General features: G+C 38.2%; 2 protein-coding genes across 2 annotated transcripts; one reads left to right on the top strand and one right to left on the bottom strand.

Moving 5' to 3' along the window:
- Positions 1-458: 458 nt before the first annotated feature.
- Positions 459-12,175, top strand: orc5 (origin recognition complex, subunit 5). The gene is made up of 14 exons (XM_006780823.3): positions 459-881; positions 1,670-1,762; positions 3,275-3,460; positions 3,781-3,855; positions 6,742-6,853; positions 7,140-7,270; positions 7,359-7,407; positions 9,445-9,535; positions 9,637-9,692; positions 9,852-9,964; positions 10,281-10,328; positions 10,418-10,528; positions 11,663-11,775; positions 11,921-12,175. The coding sequence occupies exons 1-14, from the start codon at positions 768-770 to the stop codon at positions 11,964-11,966; spliced, it is 1,338 nt and encodes a 445-aa protein (XP_006780886.1). The 5' UTR covers positions 459-767; the 3' UTR covers positions 11,967-12,175.
- An 861-nt stretch (positions 12,176-13,036) lies between these two features.
- On the bottom strand, positions 13,037-18,448 carry guca1aa (guanylate cyclase activator 1Aa). Its single transcript, XM_006780822.2, has 4 exons — positions 18,137-18,448; positions 16,132-16,281; positions 15,939-16,032; positions 13,037-14,045 (listed from the first exon to the last, which is right to left on the bottom strand). Exons 1-4 carry the CDS (start codon positions 18,332-18,334, stop codon positions 13,918-13,920), a joined length of 570 nt encoding a protein of 189 aa, XP_006780885.1. The 5' UTR covers positions 18,335-18,448; the 3' UTR covers positions 13,037-13,917.
- Positions 18,449-18,738: the final 290 nt, after the last annotated feature.

Here is an 18,738-nt window from a genome sequence, read left to right as displayed (position 1 = left end):
CATTGATATATAAAATGATTTTTTTTGTATTCCATATGGATGGATGAGTGGATAAGAATGTAGCTGAAGATTATATATCTGAGTGAGTGATTAGCTAGAGAGAAAGAAATAACATTAAAAAAAAAGCATCAAATTGACATAATATATACTTTTAATATCATAATGCGGATATACCTTCTTCTGTTTTGGTTATGTCGTGCAATGTACCAGATTACATCAGATGTTACCCATAGATTACTAGAATGTATGTTTATAAGTGTGTGAAAGCACAATTAAATATGTTGCAGTATGTAATTCTTGCTTTGATCCACGTTTATTGGGAAATATCGCGAATATTTACCTCGAATCCGCAGTGAATTTATAATGTGCTTGTTTCACTCCCAAAACTACATTACCCAGAATTCGTGTCTCACTTGTGATTCGCTGCTACCGAATGACAGCATGTGACGCAATCTGAAGGCGCGCGCGAAACTCTAGCAAGTGGTCTTGACTGAGTTTAAAGTGTTTCGGACTTTAATTGAAGATTTCTTCGCATTTTAAGTCTTAAAGACATTTTATTTACCGGCATGAATGTTTCCTCAGCACCTTATGGTTTTACAGCACATAATTTTTGATGATATTACTCCTTTGACTCATTCTTTTTGTCTGAACAACGGAGTTCATTCGTCGTCTGGTTGGAGTTGGACAAGCTGAAGCTAACGTCAGTCAGTTGTTTTTAGCCGCACTCTGCTGAGCTCACCTTTAAACATAAACGGTGTGGTGGTAGCATGACGGCGCTGTTGCAGCACCCGGGATACGATGAGGAGAGGTTGAAGGGGGTAGCAGAGAAGTTGCCCTGCAGAGAGGTCCAGGCTGGAATGTTGCTGTCGCTGATGGGGCAGGTAAGAAGTCTCCACTCATCTCCGTTTAATGTTTTAAAGTATACCACATTAAACGACGCATAAACACATGCTAAGTCAGTTTTTAACGTCCTAAAAACTCAGTGTTTTATGTGTTTGATTTAAAAAGTTTTGTCACTGATATATGATGCATTAAAGACACCATTTTCACTCTTTTACAATTTTCTTGTATTTTTATTATTATTACTATTATATTTTTTGTTTATATATATAAAAAAAAGTATAGGAAAAATAAAAATCATTTTCCTAAACCCTAAATCTCAATATCTCAGTAGCTCAATGTCATTTTCTTATTTCTAGGGTTAAGTTTTGCATTATTTCTGTTATCCAGTGTAATTTAGTAAATATGTCGACATATTTGGATCATCTGATGAGATTTCCTTTTAAAATTCACTGTTCAAAATGTTTATCTTAGATTATAAAATGTAGGTCTGAAGCTTTGGACAGTTTAGTACCAGTAATTGATGTCTGTCTTGGATTAAAATCATTAATAGATATGCAATTTATTTTACCCTTGTTATAAAAATTAATTACTTGTCATTTGATCTCACTCAGGGTTTTAAATAGTTTCGTTAAGTAAGCTGAGTCCATGAGCTGTTAGCACTATGGCTGATTACTGACATTAACACTGGATTTAATCATATCAGGGCTTGGCTGTTATTACTTTGCGATGTGCTGATGAAAGCTGATAGAAGGTTTAAGTGGATAGTGGTCTTGATCGAGTGAGACAGTTCTACTGAGTGTAAAGATGCTTAATTTTGTTCTTCCAGCCGCACCAGTACAGCTACCCTTCAATCTTCATTTACGGTCATCGAGCCTCAGGGAAAAGCCACGTGATGCACGTTTTGATGAAGGAGCTGGAGGTGAGGGAGAAATCTGCTATTTAGTGAACATTCTGAATAATGTTCTTATGTGTGCATGCTACAGGGCCCTGTATTTAAAACCATAAAATAAAAACTAACTTCACTCTTAATTCCCCTCATACACGGCAGGTAAAAGTGCGATAAAGGACAGACAGCTAAATATGTTTGCACTGGCAGTTACTTGACTTAGAAAAATTTGACTCATGGACTCATTTAAGCCTTTATAACTTTAATAAAAAGTTGACACTTGTGTTATTAAGAACTTTTTCTTTATTCAATCACTTAAAGAGTCCTTGGAAATACTTCGTTTTACTGAAAGTACAAAATCACACAAGAACACAAATCTTTCTTTGCATAGTTTGAGTGTGTGTAAGGTGCATTTTTCCCTTAAAATCACTGGGAAAAAACATTAGAAGAAAAGCAACAATTTTACTGCTAGCATTCTTGTATAAATTAAATTTAAAGATCAAAGACATTCAGATGTTTTTCTCTCTTTGCACACATACTTTATGCCAATGCACTCAGTATAGATGGGTAATGGCTACCAAAGAAGTCTCTTTCTTAGAAAGCAGCTATTTTTTTTTTTTTTAAATATCCAAATATTTTTAATATCCAAATATCCAGATAGCTCCATTGAGACTCAGCGTCTCATTTACAAGAGAGACCCGTTTCATCTGCAGTGAGTTCTACTGTAATTTTGTGCAGAGCCTGATGTTAAACATTTAAAGGAGACAACCTGAACTGTGGTGCATGCCAGCATGCTATCCTGTGCCACTGAGGGTGTCCATATTGCAGCAAAATAAATGTGGGGCAAAGGGTATGTTACTCTGGATCAGACCTGGACTTCCAAGAAACCCTCACCACCTTCAAAGAGATGTCTGGCAAATGTAAAACTTATAGCATGCTTTGTTTTACAGTTTAATGATACTCCATTAATGATCATACCTCGCATAGCCACAAAAATGTGACTTGACAACATGGAAGTCTTCTTCTTCTTCTTTTTTTAAAAAAAAATTCAAATACGGAGAATTTATAGCCTTCTTAGGACTATTGTTTCTTAAATCACTTGTTCCTGATCTTTTTGGTTCCTGCAGTTTCTGAATAATGTTTTACTCCCATCGGGTGGTTTCTTACAATGTGAAAATTTAATTGCCAACTAGGGCTTCAGCCGGTAATGCAGATTAATCCCTGATTATGATTATGTTTATTATAGATGAATCCACTGATTCATTTAACGATTAAACAATGAGTCATTTGGCTATAAAGTCCTGGGGAAAACAAGGAGTGACCTCTTAAGTTGGACCTCAAGATATTCAAAGTTATCACTCTAATGAACCCACTGTTTATTTAACTTGTCCTTGCTTTCAATAGGTAACACAAAATTATGTAATTTGTACATATTTAGGGTCCAGTGCAGTCAGAAGATTAAGTCAACACAGTGTGAAGATGTGTATCATCTCCACAGACATCAGACTGATTCTCTTTCATGCTTCCTTTTCCTTCTCTCTGCAGCTTCCTCACGCCACAGTGAGCTGCGTCGAGTGTGTTTCTATTGCGTTGCTGTTTGAACAAGTGCTGCTGTCCTTCTTTGGCTGCGATGCCGCCTCTCTTCTCCCCCGCAGTCCCTCCCTGTCTGACTTTGTCCGTGTCTACAGACAGCAGTGCTCCCAGTCTCCTGCCAAACAGACGCGATACATTGTGAGTGCCGTGCACTTTACACACAACCACTCCTCACTTGGCATACGAGATTATCCCTAATCCCATGGCATGTCAGATTATTTATTCCTCGCATGTGTCACCTGAATGTTTGTGTGATGATATGATTAGTGGTGATAACAAGTGCAAATAGATGCTAAACAAAGCTGCAGATGCATCAGCCTGGAGAAAACAAGTGTAATTTTCAGCCAGAACAGGAGTGGGTTTAATCAGTAATTCTCTTTGATAAAACATCCATTCACTGCCTGTATTATAAATGCTATAAAATGAGATCAAATTAACATTAACTGTGTAATTTGTAGGTAATGGAGAAAGCCGAGCTTCTGAGAGATACTGATGCCAGTCTCCTCTCTGCTCTCCTGCGTCTTCAGGAGCTGGTGAGAAAGTGCTGCATGCTCTTTGTGTTATCTATAAAGTGAGTTGCTTTATTGTTGTTGCTCTGTGCGGATGATGAAGAGGGGACTGGAGGAGCCTCATTTGTAATGGATGACCTTGAGCTGAGTGTGTGGTGCTTTTTAATGCTATTAAGGAAGGAAGGATGGCAACCACTCACAGCATTTTAATTAAAAACACCAAAAGTAAAAAGACTTATGTGATTATTTGTGTTTTATCCCAATGAAAGCTAAGTGCTTAACGGCGGATTGTGAGCGTTAAGAGGAACCTGTATTTTTAATGGCTTGCTGCTTCAGTGCTGCCACACGGGATTTTGAAGTGATAATTAGGATGCAGATTTACACTTACGTGGAGGACGGGAGGATGATGAGTTGTTTCATCTCTAAACTTTGGGGAAAAATGTAATAAACCATTAACAGGAAAGACATAAAATGTGTGTGTGTTACTGACATGCAGAAAATAATCTGGCTTAACTTTTCCTATGTTTCCTACACAAGAAAAAAAGAAGGTGACTGGTGCAGTTTTCCAGTTTCTGTCTATCGTCCATGCACCCTTTTTCTGAACTGCTTAACCAGTTCAGGGTCACAGAGTGGCTGGAACCCATCCCATTTTTCAAAACAGGCAGGTTACAGACCAAAAACCACTACCATGCCAAACCCCGATAAACGTTCAAGAAGTGCTTCAACTCTAGATTAATGGTCTTGTGTCTAAACACATAGAAGTTATAGCGATTAAGGCTATTTCTTGCATTAGGTAACAGTGGTGGTCACAGTGGACATATTTTATTGATGTTCACAGATCCCTTTTATCTCTGCACATTATATATATATATGCACGTTTCAATGATGCAGCAGACTTTTAGCATTAATAGCAAATTATGTTGTCATCTCTTGGTTATAGGCCACACAGTATTAAAGGCACTTTGTGTTTTTAAATTAAGTATGCTTAACTGCAGATGGTGTTTGTAGGTATAAGAGCAGGGCGATATGACCAAAAATATTTATCACGATATACATTTGAAAATTTGCGATAACGATATAACTGACGATATAATTGATACTAGACAAAATACTTCACAACTCCACAACTTTATTAGTGCAAAAAAAAAAAAAATCGATGTATTTTCACTTAAACAAGCAGCTGTTTTTTATGTGCATTAAAGTTATATAAAAATTTAACAGTGCAAATGCAAATTCCTTGTTGTCAGTTTACCCAAAAGGCATTTCCAGTGGAAACTGGCCGACGCATCCTCAGCATAACCATGTATAATATCCACAAAACTTAAAAAGAGGTTAAACGCACACAATACGGTAATATTATGTTGAAGCACAGTACGCATCACTCCACGAGGCTCCTGCCTACGATAGCCGTAATGCTCCGACAATCCATCAAGCGCTGCGGGTTCGTAGCTTAGCAAAGTCATACTGAAACATTTGACAGATTTTCGAGCGCCGTGTACCACATAAAATCGTTTCGAGGTCAGTAAACACAACCAGAATTCATACATAAGGCACACGGGATTATAAGGGGCACTGTCGATATTCAGAAAAATCAAAGGATTGATTTTAAGTGTGCCGGTAATAACGACAGCCTGCTAGCATGCTTTACCAAAAATAGTGTTTTGTTGTGTATCTGACGGACGAAAGCTAAACCAGTTCCACACCGAAGTTGCAGCATTTTTAAAAAACAATTCTGGTTCATCCGTTTCATTCAACGGTCCGCTTTCATTGTTCATTCATTTCATTCTCATTCTCCGTCGCCGCCGCCATGCTTTTTCCGCCATGTGCGTATGAAAACAAAGGCACTGCGCATGCGCGTTTTACTCATATTCTATCACGATATTTCATTTTCTTATCGTTGCCCAACATTATACCGGTATTACCGTGAACGGTATGATATGAACCTGCATGCTTACAAATTGATTTTAATAATAAATCTTAGGCCTTAAAGGGAATCTAAGTAAACAAATAATATGAACTGCAGGATAAATCTTGCATACAATGAGAAAACCCAAGCAGTCATAGGGAGGCTTGAAGATGCTTGAAGGGACAACCCTAACCACACTACCACTGTGCTGTCTTTCTAACATATCCTCTGTAATCCTACCTCTGTCACACCCTGATGGAGATGGGATTCCTTATTTACTGATGATTTAATTATGATATAGGAGGAGGCATCTGCCTAGGACGTCTCCTAGGTGAGGTGTATATGACATGGCCTACTGGAGAAGACCCTCGCGTATACTCAGGACTTCCTTGGCAGACTTTCAGAAAGTTCAGATGTACCTTTAGAAGAGCTGGAGGTAGTGGCTAGGTAGTGGGAGGTCTGGTATCTATGCTTAGACTGTTGCTCCTAAGACCCACAACTGGATAAACAGCAGAAAATGGATTGATGTTTTCAGAGTAAAGCATCTGAACTGTTGTGTATGCCATTCGTAGGCGCAGTACTTCTTCCTGTGTTGTGGCTGTTTTAGCTTTAAAGTGAATTATTTCTTTTCATTTTTCCCATATATTTAGAGACTCAAATTCAGAAGGTCTTTTATTATATGCTTATAAAATATTGTTCTCTTTAAGGAAAAACAGAACTATATTCAATTTCACATCACACGTAAGAAAAAAAACCTACAAAATGTTCACATTTGAAAAGCTGAAACCTGTGAGTGTTTGTCGTTTCTGCATAATCAAAAATGCGTTCATTTGCTTTGTTTAGTCAACATGTCCAGTAAGAACTTAGTCAACCAAACAAAGCTAAACATCTAAATATATAAAACACATGAATTAACTGAGGAAAGAGGTCTGTAACTGTGAAGTTCTCAGAGTCTTCATCTCTCTGAGCTCCCTGATCCTAACATACATACATCTGTTCTTCAGGTTGGGGACAACGTTACCGTCATCTTGCTCAGTGAAATCGCCTGGGACAAGTTCAGACCAAACACAGGCTGCTTTGAGCCGCTTCTGCTGCATTTCCCTGACTACAGTAAAAGTATATAATCCTCCTCACACATGCTACGGCAGCCAGTGTCACGAGCAACTCACAACACGCTGTGTATTGATGACGCACGGTCAGCATATGCAGCGTGAGATGTGACATTTGTACCTGTGATACTGTTCTCACACTCCAGGCAGCAACTCTGGGAAAAATGTTGCGTTATTAAGAACCACTGTATAAATTCAGCACTTGGAGTGTGAATGAATCATTTTACTTTATATTGTGAGACTTGGCTGGTTTTTGGAGAAGCTTTATTTCTTGTTCCTTAAACCATTTGTAGGTGAGCTGCAACAGATTTTGTCCCAGAACGTGCATCCTTCATATTCAGCTGGGTTTTACTCTGCGTACATCAACATCCTGCTGGGAGTCTTCTACTCTGTCTGTCGAGACCTCAGAGAGCTGCGACACCTGGTCAGAAACACACATTAACAAGTCGTTGCATTGATTATTTTTAATTCTTCCACCGGTTTTCTCATTTTCTTTTGTTCTTTTCTACTAGGCTGCCCTGAACTTTTCAAAGTTCTGTGAGCCTTTGGCAGAGGGGAAAGGTAATTGTGAGGAGGTCTTTTCATTCATCTGAAAAGAACACACTAAAACGCACACTACCTGTATAAAGTTGTCATGGAAACTGTAATTGCAGATGTTGGCAGAATACTTACACATCCAGCAGACACCGAGGATCATTAGCTTTTAGTTGTAGATGTGTTTGTGTAAACTTGGCAGCTGTGAAGCCAGATTTCTACATAAAAGTTATTGATTTTTAGATCAGTGTTGATTTAACTTATATAGTACCTAACTGATAGCAAAAAATCTTATTTTCAAGGCTCATAATGTTCAGTTCTTGTCCAATTTCATAGAAATGTGTCATTTCAGTTACATGTAGCAGCGCTGAGGTCTTCATCATTATGTTGTTCAGAGCTGTTTTGCATGAAAAAACAGCTAAAAAAAACCTTTCATGCTCTAAAGCTGACATTTACAGTGGCCAGAAACAGACCTAATGCTACTAATCATTGCTTTTGTGACAACTTGCAGTCAGATGCCATCTTGAGAGAGACTTTGGGGCCTCAAGATGGAGATAAAACAGCAATAAGACAGAGTCAGACTGCTATCAGTTTGAGACTGAATGAGGTCAAGCTGGAAATTGCATTTAATCTGCGATTAACTGTGATAAATTGGCCCATATCTCAAATCTGTTGCAAAGCTTTTTCCGTCTGTGGAGACAGAAACTCTCATTATACAGAAATTCAAACTAGTTACACTCAAAGTCCAGCCAAAACCTCATACAGCTGCTGCAGGATGGTGATTTAACTGCAGAATGACAAAGGTGCTGGACAATCTTGCTTTAATATAGGAATATAACCTGAATACAATCAGTTGGCACCTAAGTTGTTTTCTATTGAGATTAGCCTCCTATTTCTAAGAGACGCATCACAGGCAAGTTGCGCTCATCGGAGTAGATAGAGTCAAATTGCAGTGTGTTGGCAGTCTGTTTACATATTAAATTAGAAGGCAGTTTTTTTTACAACCCTTTGCCAATATGTCTGAGAGTGATCACAGCCAGTCCAGTCCAGATCACCTTGCAATCTAAAAGTGGTCAACCAGAGCCTGACATTGCTGCATGCTTGGTCACTGCAACTATTTCCGATTGGTCGCCGAATGTGAAAAGTTCAATGTGATCACCTGGTAACCACTGATTCTTTATAGTCAAAAATAGTTTGCTGTCCTGTTTTAACTCAAGTGTGTCTTTATCTTTGGAAATAAAATGGTTAAAATTATATAATACAAATTACTTCCCAGTATAATGTGAAACTATGACTTTGCAGACCTGGAATTCTGCCTCTAACCAACCAAAAACATCTATTCAGATGATGTAAACACTCAGATCTAACAATGTCACCTTAAAAATAAAAATAATAGAGCAAAACTTTTGTATTGCTTTGGGCTGCCTTCACTTGTATAGTTGTACCCAGTAAAGAGGCCACTGAGTGTATATTTCCTGAGTGTATGTTATGAGCGATGTTGTGAAGGCTCCCCTTTGTGCCATAACTGTCTTTGTGTTTATTGTCTTTGATTCAATGATGGTAATTTTCAAGTTACTTCATGTTGTCTTCAACAAGCTTCGAAGACAAAAACAAGAAGCCCACGCGGGTAAATCACAGTCCCTGCTTTCAAACCCTGTGGGGTAGCTCCACATTTCTGATATACTTTAGCTTCAGAGGCTCCTCATATTCCAGACACTAAAATGAATTTGATGTTTAGAAATCCTATCTTGTCTCTTTTTGGGTCTATTGTGAAAACAGTATGTGGATGTTTGTCCGTTTGATGCTTCGGCTTCTCTCTGGGCGCCCGCTGTGATTGGAAATGAGTGTTATGAGAGTAGAGTTTGGAGACTGTCAGCACATAAAAAAATACCGAAAAAGCTTGAAGGAAATCTGTGAAATAGCTGTGCCGAGTGTTCATTCTCAGCTGGTTAAAATATTGATCTGTGCTGCTTTAATTGCTTTGTTTCTACAAATGTTTTTGAGGTTTTCCTGCTGTTTTTCCACCACTTTCTGATGGTGTTTGTAATTATGCTATGTGTTTAGTGAAAGAGACTGACACCCACAAGCTGTGGAAACACATTGAGCCACATTTGAAAAAAGCCATGCAGACGGTTTACCTTCGAGAGGTGTCCAGGTCTGAACTTTTTGCATTATTTTGCTATGCGCTGCTTTTCAGACTATTAATGGGGTTTTTTTAGCCTCATCATCCATGTGTGTTCTCTGTCCTCTGCTCAGTCTGCAGTGGGAGCAAATGCAGCAAATGGAGGAAAAGGAGGCCGGAGCCTTGCGAGGTATTTGCACTACTGATGTCAATTACAGAGCAGATGTCAAACTGTGAAACACTGGTCACTTACGCTTAAATTTTTTTCTTCTATGGAAGAAAACAGAATTTTAGTGCAGGAAAGAATATGACGACGTGGACTTATTGCATTTATTTTGTCTTCTGAAAGGTTTATCAGCTCACACTCATGTTGAATTGCCTTATTACTCCAAGTTCCTGTTGATTGCTGCCTATCTGGCTTCCTACAACCCTGCACGCACAGATAAACGCTTCTTTTTAAAGGTAAAGGAATATAATGATAATAATAATAATAATACTTTTTTTATGTTCAGCCATGTATACACTGTAATGCAAAAAATGTCTTATAATGAGGTCAGCACAAGTACAAAGTTTGCAGTGAGTCAAAAGTTCTTTTTTATTTTATTCTTGGCTGTGTGATGTTAGTGAGAATGAATATCCCAAATATGCTCATCTTTGGGAGAAAAATACTTTTATTAAGCTTTTTTGGGGTGGATTTTTTGTTTTCTTAACCTTCTCCCCTAAGTCATGGTTTTGTGAATGAATCAAATGAATCACATGTTCTGTTTCTGCTCAACAGCACCATGGTAAAATAAGAAAAACAAACTTCCTGAAGAAAAATGAAAAGGTGATTATTCTGACATAACTCTTACGTCTTCGTTGACTTCATTTGGAAACATGTAACACAATGTTTATATCGATCTGTCCGTCTTCTAGACAAGTAATCACCTTCTGGGTCCAAAGCCCTTCCCTCTGGACCGCTTGCTTGCCATCTTTTACAGTGTGGTGGACAGCAGAGTCGCCCCGACAGCGAGCATCTTCTCACAGGTCAGTCTGGTTTAAAGCAGTCGAGAGTTGCTGTTTGTGCCAACTTTCACTAAAAATTCAGACCCCTGAGAGGATTGGCAGCTGTCTTGAATCTTTAACAGTTGTGGATAATATTTCTTAATGATGGATTTTGGACTTTTTGGGAATGGTATTAAAACCCTTCCCAGATTGATGGGCAGCCACTCTTGCTTTTTTAGCTCGTTCCCCATAAAGATGACATTTGACAACAACGTCAGTAGGTACGCAAGCGGGACATAGTTGACATTTTTCCTCCTTGACACTGTGCTGACACATCTGAATGCTTGAGACCTGAAGGCTGCCAAAACTTCTGCTTCTATGGAGGTGCCCACATTTACTGAGCACATCTGATTAGCAGCTGGCTGCTACTCATCCTCTTATTTCCTATTCCTGGCTTAATTTTTATTAAACAAATAATGGCGCTAATATGTCATGTGTTGTTGTTCATCTGTTGTGTTTAAATGATTCTATAATGTTGTATGGAACAAATAATTTGAATTTGAATTAAAGAGTTCGTGTTTTCATTTCCACTGAACTGTGTGTGCACTAAGATAACTTATCCAAAAATAATTCATCTCCTAAGAGATCTGATAATATTTTTCTCCTTGACTTGTTTAAACACCACCTTGTTATGTCAGAGCTCTGCAATAGTCTGTTTCCCCTCATTTAGTCCTGAAGTGTTTTTTTTTTTTTCCTGCGAAATCCTGAAGTTGGCCTCAGGGTACGACCCAATATAGAAAATAATTTCACACTTTTTTCCAATTTGCCTGATAAGCCACTGAACAGGAATGTACATTGTTATAACAAAAGGATGGTGAAGGATTTTTTTTGTTTCCTGTGTGTAACAGTGCAGTGTTTCATGTTAAATCAAGCCTGATTTTTTTTTTTTTTTTTTTTTTTTTTTTTTTTGTAAACAGTTTCCTAGCCATATGGTCAAAGGCAGCTAAACACAGACCTATCTATGGACCCAAGCATGAAATGGTTTTAGGCAATTAGACTCGCCCCATATCTGTGTGACTGGCTACCATCATTTAATGGCTCTGCTTCAAAGTGGAGAAGCTGCGTTTTAAGAAGTGGAGCAGAGACTCATTTTGGTTTTCCTCTGTCCCCGTTTAGATTTCTTCGCTGGTGACCCTGCAGCTGCTGGCTCAGGTCAGTCATGACGACCAGCTCGACGCCCCGAAGTACAAATGTGCCGTTTCTCTGGACTTCATCTGCGCCATATCCAGGTATGTGTGTGTGCGTGTGTGTGCATGCCCGCTCATCCTTTTAATGCACATGAATGAGACTGACTGAATTATTCAAGTGAACTGACCTTTTACAGTTTTCCTTTTTTTTTCACTGAAAATCTGCTTTGTGTGATTTATCTTCCAGGACGGTGAACTTTGATATTGTCAAGTATTTGTACGACTTCCTGTGAGCCTGCAGTGCATTAACAGAGAGATGACACGCAGTGACAGTCAGACAAAGGCACATTTGTTTCTGCAAGAACTCACCTAAGGACAAGTATTTGGAAACACAAGAAGCTCCAGGAGGAAATTAATCCAATTATTTCGCTGCCCCCTTGTGGTTGATGAATGAGCTCCTCTTTTAAATGTTTGTATTTGTAGAAAATAAATCTTTGTAACTTGAAACTTTATTTTGGTTTAGTTTTGTGGTTACATTTTCAGTGTGTTCATAACAAATATACTAGAGATTTATTTTCTTTTTTTAGCATATTGCAAACATCTAGTTTAGTCTTTAGTATAACAAAGAAATTAGTACATACTCTGTTTGTCACGATTTAATTAAGGAAAAGGAAAAACAAAACTGGTGTGCAGCTGTAGAAGCACTGATGCAAAGTGATCCTGGCACCATGCAGGTGAGTCATCGTCCTTGCTCAAAGGCGGGATTTTATGTCAGTAATGTGTTTTTAATCTGTTGTATGAGCGTACTAAGGTCAGGGCATATTGTTAATACAATTCATAAGTGTTTTTGGAAGATGTCTGAAAACATCCCCTAAATTCTGCTCCAGGATTCACAGTAATTTGATATTGAAAGAGCAAAGATCAGAAAAATACTAAAAATATGCGAGTCTTTAAAGTAGTTGGAGGACTCTCTAAATATAAAGATAAAGAACAAAAGCAGATGTGCAGTACTATGACTCCAGGCTGATATTATCATACTCACCCACAAACTGCTAATCTGTAAGAATATCACATAATTTATTAATATAGTTATATTATAAATATTCACTCACCAACTTTATTAGATACACCTGTTCATCTGCTTGTTAATGCTAATATCTAATCAGCCAGATGACCTGCTGAAGCTCAAACTGGGGAAGAAATGTGGTTTAAGTGGCTTTGAACATGGTTGTTGGTGTAAAACTAGGTCCAACACCCAGTTTGACTGTAACTGCAATTTCTACCTGTTAAATTAGTAAGATTATTTCTGGGATAATTTGTTCCTGGTAAATCTTCAAAACATGAAAAGTAGACAAAGTGTGGGTGTTGTTTTTTTATTGTTTATTTTTAGTGTACAAATAAGCAAAAGCTGAACTCAAACACATTCTGTAGTCTTCCAACAGAAGGCACAAGATGAGCATAGCCAACAAACATAACAAAACTAATCTGCATCAATGCTGAATAAAAAAAGCAAACCATTCAGCCAAAGAAACTCCCACACACACAGAGAAAAGCTGCAAAACCTCAAGCCTGCGTTTCGCTCCAACTTAAACTTTTGTTTTCAAAAGATTTAAAAATAATAATAATAAAGTTAAAAATGTATATAAAAGGTAAACATTTGATAATTGTTTTTTCACTGCCACATCTCCCACCTGCTCTTGTTTTACAGCCACTGACTTAATCAAATTAGCATGGATGTTGAGCACACTGCAGTGTCATAGCTCCCTCCTGTAAACCCCCCAGGCAAGAGCGGGTAAATAGAGATTTGAGTAATTTGGTGCAGAGGAACTCAGAAATATATAAAATAAAAAATTTTAAAAACGATTTGGAAAGCCTAGTCGAGTGTATGTAATTGCCACTCTGCTACTCCACTATCTCCCTCCTTTATGCCTCAGGGTGTCTGAGGGTAAGTGGACCGTCTGAGAGATCATCCCTCATGCTGAGGTGGCCTTGGGAGCGATCGGCATCATTAAACAAGGACAATGAGCAGTCTGCAAAGGCTGACTGAGTCATCCCATTTAAAGTGCATATGTGTCACTCCTTTAGAGATCAAACATAAGATATGTGTCAGTCTCCAAGACACACTGGAATCATATTAAAGCGGATTCAATCTTAATAGAAATCTCAGTCTATAAAATGACCCGACTGACTGAGACACTCAGGTCAAATCGTGATTGAGGATGAGGTAATCGGAAGGGACGGATCCTAAACGCTTCGCCTCCGGTTGTGGATCATGGCCACGATGTGGGCGAGATCCAGACTCTTCATCATCACCTCCATGAAGTCTTCATCGCTGCGAGCGCCTGCCACAAACTCCTCCAGGGAAAGCTCCCCTGTTGGAAGAGACACATGTCGTTTTTGGTCAGATTTGAGTGGGTTTTCGGCTAATTTGTCATTTCTCCCTGAAACAAAGTCACGTTCATAACAGACAGTTTGATATATTGATATGATATTTTAATATTACTGGTGCTGTGATATTAAGTAAACAATGGAAAATGTCAGTAAATGTCACTAACTTTCCTCCAGCTATTTTCTTTTAAATTATTATCATTGGTAGCTTGCAACTACAAAGGCGATAAACATGTTTTTAGAAACGTTTGAGATTCCAAAAACACGTTTAAACACTTTTCAAGTTAAAATTTTGATTTTGTGAATATTTTAATTTTATTTATGTCATTATTTTTCTTTGTTTGCATCCCTTTAATCTCACAGTTTTGGAGAACACATTCATACACTAAATCACCCACACCGAGCTAGACAGACACATAAGCTTACGAAGGTTTCAGGACTCATTTCACTCGTATTCTATAACCTATTTTGCATTTATAAATCCTCATTTAACTTCTACACTTGCAAAATTTTTCTAAATAGCTATTAATCATACGGAGGCATGCTTACAGCATGAAGTAGAACCACTTATCACAGTATTTATAACTTAAGGTAGTTTGCAACCTTGTTCCTAAATGGGTCTTTAAATATATAAAACCCAACAGTTAAAATGGACCTATCTATTGGTGGATGCTCATATTAAATATGGGGTCAGTGGATGTACCACTAAGTTCAGACTTCGGACCGCTCTAAATGCTCAGTTTAAGGCAATTTTTTCTACTCTGTTGTCAAAGGGAGCAGATATTTACGGTGGCCCCGAGAGGTCAAACACACTGAACCTGCAACAACAGTTGCAGAAGTGACAGCAGAAACCAAAGCATGCGATTGCAATGAGACGATTAAAGAAAGCACAGAATCCATCTGTGTTGTGAAGGAAAATGAGATGCAGGTAACTGTGTTTTTAATCACATTGTTCATATAATACTGTAGATATATGTTTGCTACGAGTTGTTTACTGTAGCTATTCATCACATCACTTGCATTGTGTTTTATTAGCTTTTATTTTATTTTATTGTATATATTTTTGTCTTTTGCAGGATTTTTCTACCTGCTCGTGTTTTCGTGTTAAGCTGCAGTGTGTTTGACTTGTCAGGGCTACTGTAGATATTTCTCATACGGTCTGAGCGCAAGTTTGTGGAGGGCAGCGAATCAGAGACAGCTGGCATGAAGAGAGAAAGCTAAAAGCGACAAGTTTTCTTCACCCAAAGGTGGAGTACTGAGATTTCCTATTAAATAACCTCAAAAAATGACCGACTGTACCTTTAAGAGCATATTTTTATTTCTAATGGTGGCCTTTTAGCTCAGATTTGCTATAAAAGTACCTTTAAGTATGACAGTAGTTTCACCTGTAGTAGTAATAATATAATAATAATAATAACAGAGTAAAACTGAACTGTTAGTACTTTTTCAAATTGTAAACAAATATAGGTTAAAACACATGTTGCGGTGGCCTTTGGCTATGGTTCATTTCAGTACATGATGTTAAGTAGATATCATTTATATTCCTAAGTATACTCTATGTGATAAGAACTACTATAATTTTTACAAGTAGTATACGTCTACTGTTTCAGTACTTTGTATACATCTAACTCAGCAACATTATACTTCCTGTTTTTATTCATTATAAATGTGCATTGATAGATATTAGAAAGCTACTTTAAACCAGTTAAAAAAAAATTGCCCTTTAAGGTTTTATGTGGACAGCAGTTGAATTTTTCATAGAATCATCAGGTTTAGTCTCTTATGTTTTGTTTTTAGAGTGAATGTCTAATCTCTGTCCACCCATGATCTATTTTGTCCTAAACCTTTTTCTCCATACTGTGCCAGCGCACACTCACCATCTCCATTTATATCAATCCTGTCAAACACTCGGTTAGTAAACTCCTCCGCAGATGCTTCCTGATTTTCATTTCCATTGATTGCGCGGATGGCCTGGGAGAAGACGAGGAAAATCAGTATGTTTGCCAGATTAGAGGCTAAAACAAATATTCAGACATGCAGTGTGGCTGGTGCACGATGGGATGACTGTACCTTGATGATGTTCAGAAGCTCGTGGCGGTCAATGCAGCCGTTCCCATCCACATCATACAGTTTGAAATACCAGCGCAGCTTGTGCTCCATCTTTCCCCGCATCACCAGACTCAGAGCGGCCACGTACTCCATGAAGTCTATGTAGCCGTCCTGCAGAATCAAAGTGTCAACCACGACCATCCATGTTTTATATTCATTATAATCACTAAACAAATGCATCATCCCTCAGCTGAAATAGATCCCCAGCTCCAAAAACAATCCAAGGGGAAGTGAAGCACGCCAGGACGGAGGATTATCTTCTGTCTGCGTCTAAACAATCTCAGCATCAAAGCATGCATTCACAGATAATCTCACTGTCTAAATCATTCAGAGATTACCGTGGCCTTTTTTGTAAGCTGAGCAGGGTGGGGGGCTAAATATAGCATGCAGCTCCTCAGACAGACATCCTGCCATGACCCCGCTGCTACCTCAAAGATGCTCTCAATTAAACTGGGGATCAAAGGGGATACAGGGGACACACTCTCCCTATACTTAGAACATGCATTTGCAAGTCTAATATATTTTGGTATTTAAAGTCTTTCTGTTAAATTGTGTTTTTTTCCCCCCCACATGGGTGTTCCAAACAGGCAGGAATTTCCTAGATATGTTGGTGTCTCACGTTCACACTGGGTAGGAAAGGTAGATTATGCACTCCTGGCAAAGACCTGTAAAAGGCCCTGCACTTACAAACCCTACACTGAAACCACACATCCAGATATGACATCATCTGTTTTGTTTCTGTTTCTGTTGATTTTGCTTTTGTTTTTTTGTGTGTCTCTGTCGTTTAATGGCATCTTTGTGGTTGTTTTGCATGTACTGGTGTTTTCTTTGAATGTCTTAGAGGTATTTTTATCTTTGCTTGCATCGATTTGTGCACGTTGCACCTTTTTAGTAAGCTGTGTCTTTCAGTATAAAGTTTTCAGTCTCTCTGCAGATGTTTGGACTATATTTGTGTCTTTATAGTTGCCACATCAGCCTCTGGACCAGCCTGTCTGATGCGCAGTTTATTCATATATTCAAGCTTGTTGTAAGGGAGGTTAATTTTAGAGAACTCGTGTCCTTGAATGATACAAGTATTTTTAATCTAGACATGTTTTAAGAAGTTTTTTCTCTCATTTGTTTATTTTAAATGTAACATTAAAGATTTCAGAAGCAAGGAACAGACCATCTCAATTAACAGAGAGTAACCGTCATGAAATATCAAAGTAATATTTTCATCCTGCAGGTATGAGGAATCCCAAACACTTATCTGTAAAAAACAGATAATTTTCCTACAATTTCTCATATTATGAAAGAAATAACTTTTTGCATAGTCAACGTTCAGATAAACGTGGTAAGCAGCTATTTTTTAAAAAAATATTTAATGCATTCAGTCTTATTTTACCTTTTTAACATTAAAAATAAAAAATAGATGAATTACTGGTAATATTTTGTTCCAGCTTCTACAGAAAGACTATCCTGTGCTTTTTCTGTCTTTTTCATTATTGTGAATACACTATGTTATGACTCCTGTAGTTAAAGAATAATAATTCATCACAACTTCAAAACATCAATTACAAATATGTAAATCAACAAAAACCAGCCTAAAAAATTAACTTTTTCTAATTGTGTCTAATTTTAATTAAAAGTTAATGTTTTTGTCACAAATAATAACAAGATAAAAGAGAAACGGTAATAATTTGGGTTCAAAGGAAATATGCAGGTAACATAAGCTTACATTTTTATTTAACATGTACATATGTACACATGATAATAAATCCCTCATGGAGACATGAGGAGACATGGAGACACACTGTTTAGACACACATGTTGAGAACAAAAGAAAATTATTTGCTCATGTTTCATTTTCAGATAATCATAGATGTATTCTTCTAGCTTCTAATCGTTATATCGTTATTTTATTCTTGAGGCATCCTGTCATCTTTGATTGTGTTTAAATGTGTGGTGAAACCCAGACTCATCTCACCTTGTTCATGTCAAACGTGCGAAACATCTGCTCAATGTAGGCGTTGGCCTCTGGGTCCAAACCTCTCAGCCCGAAGAACTGCTTGAACTCATGCAGGGTGAGCTGCCCTGAGGGGCACTCAGTCATGAACTTCTTGTACCACAGGTGCATCTCCACAGCCTGCAGGTCGTCCACGGTGCAGCCGTTTGAATTGCCCATTTTTAATTTTTCCAAAACTCAGATAAGGTAGCTGGACTCTGTTACAAGCTGGACTCAGACCTCACAGCCCAAGTGGTCTACTGTGAAGTAGGCAAAGACCGTCCCTCTTCACAGTCACACAACACTGGGACTTTTAGAGTGACAGCAGTGGCAGGATGGCCCCTTTTGTAGCTCAAGTGTGTGTGTGTGTGTGTGTGTGTGGGGGGGGGGGGGGGGGGTTTGAGGTGATCCACGCCTCTTGGTGTTCTCCTTGTGTCTAATCACTGGCTGTAATCCCGAGAAACATGCAGATGATCATCTTAATCATCCAGCTTGAAGGGCAGCCTGGCTGTTCCACAATTACCCTGAGATGTGCTGACAGACACAAATGCAGCTTTCATCCCTCACGTGCAGGGCCTGCCTCT

Source organism: Neolamprologus brichardi, chromosome 17, assembly GCF_056152115.1.
Source record: "Neolamprologus brichardi isolate AB-2024 chromosome 17, ASM5615211v1, whole genome shotgun sequence".
NCBI lineage: Eukaryota > Metazoa > Chordata > Actinopteri > Cichliformes > Cichlidae > Neolamprologus > Neolamprologus brichardi.
The sequence above is the reverse complement of the archived record's forward strand: the minus strand, read 5'-3'. Positions and strand labels throughout refer to the sequence as shown.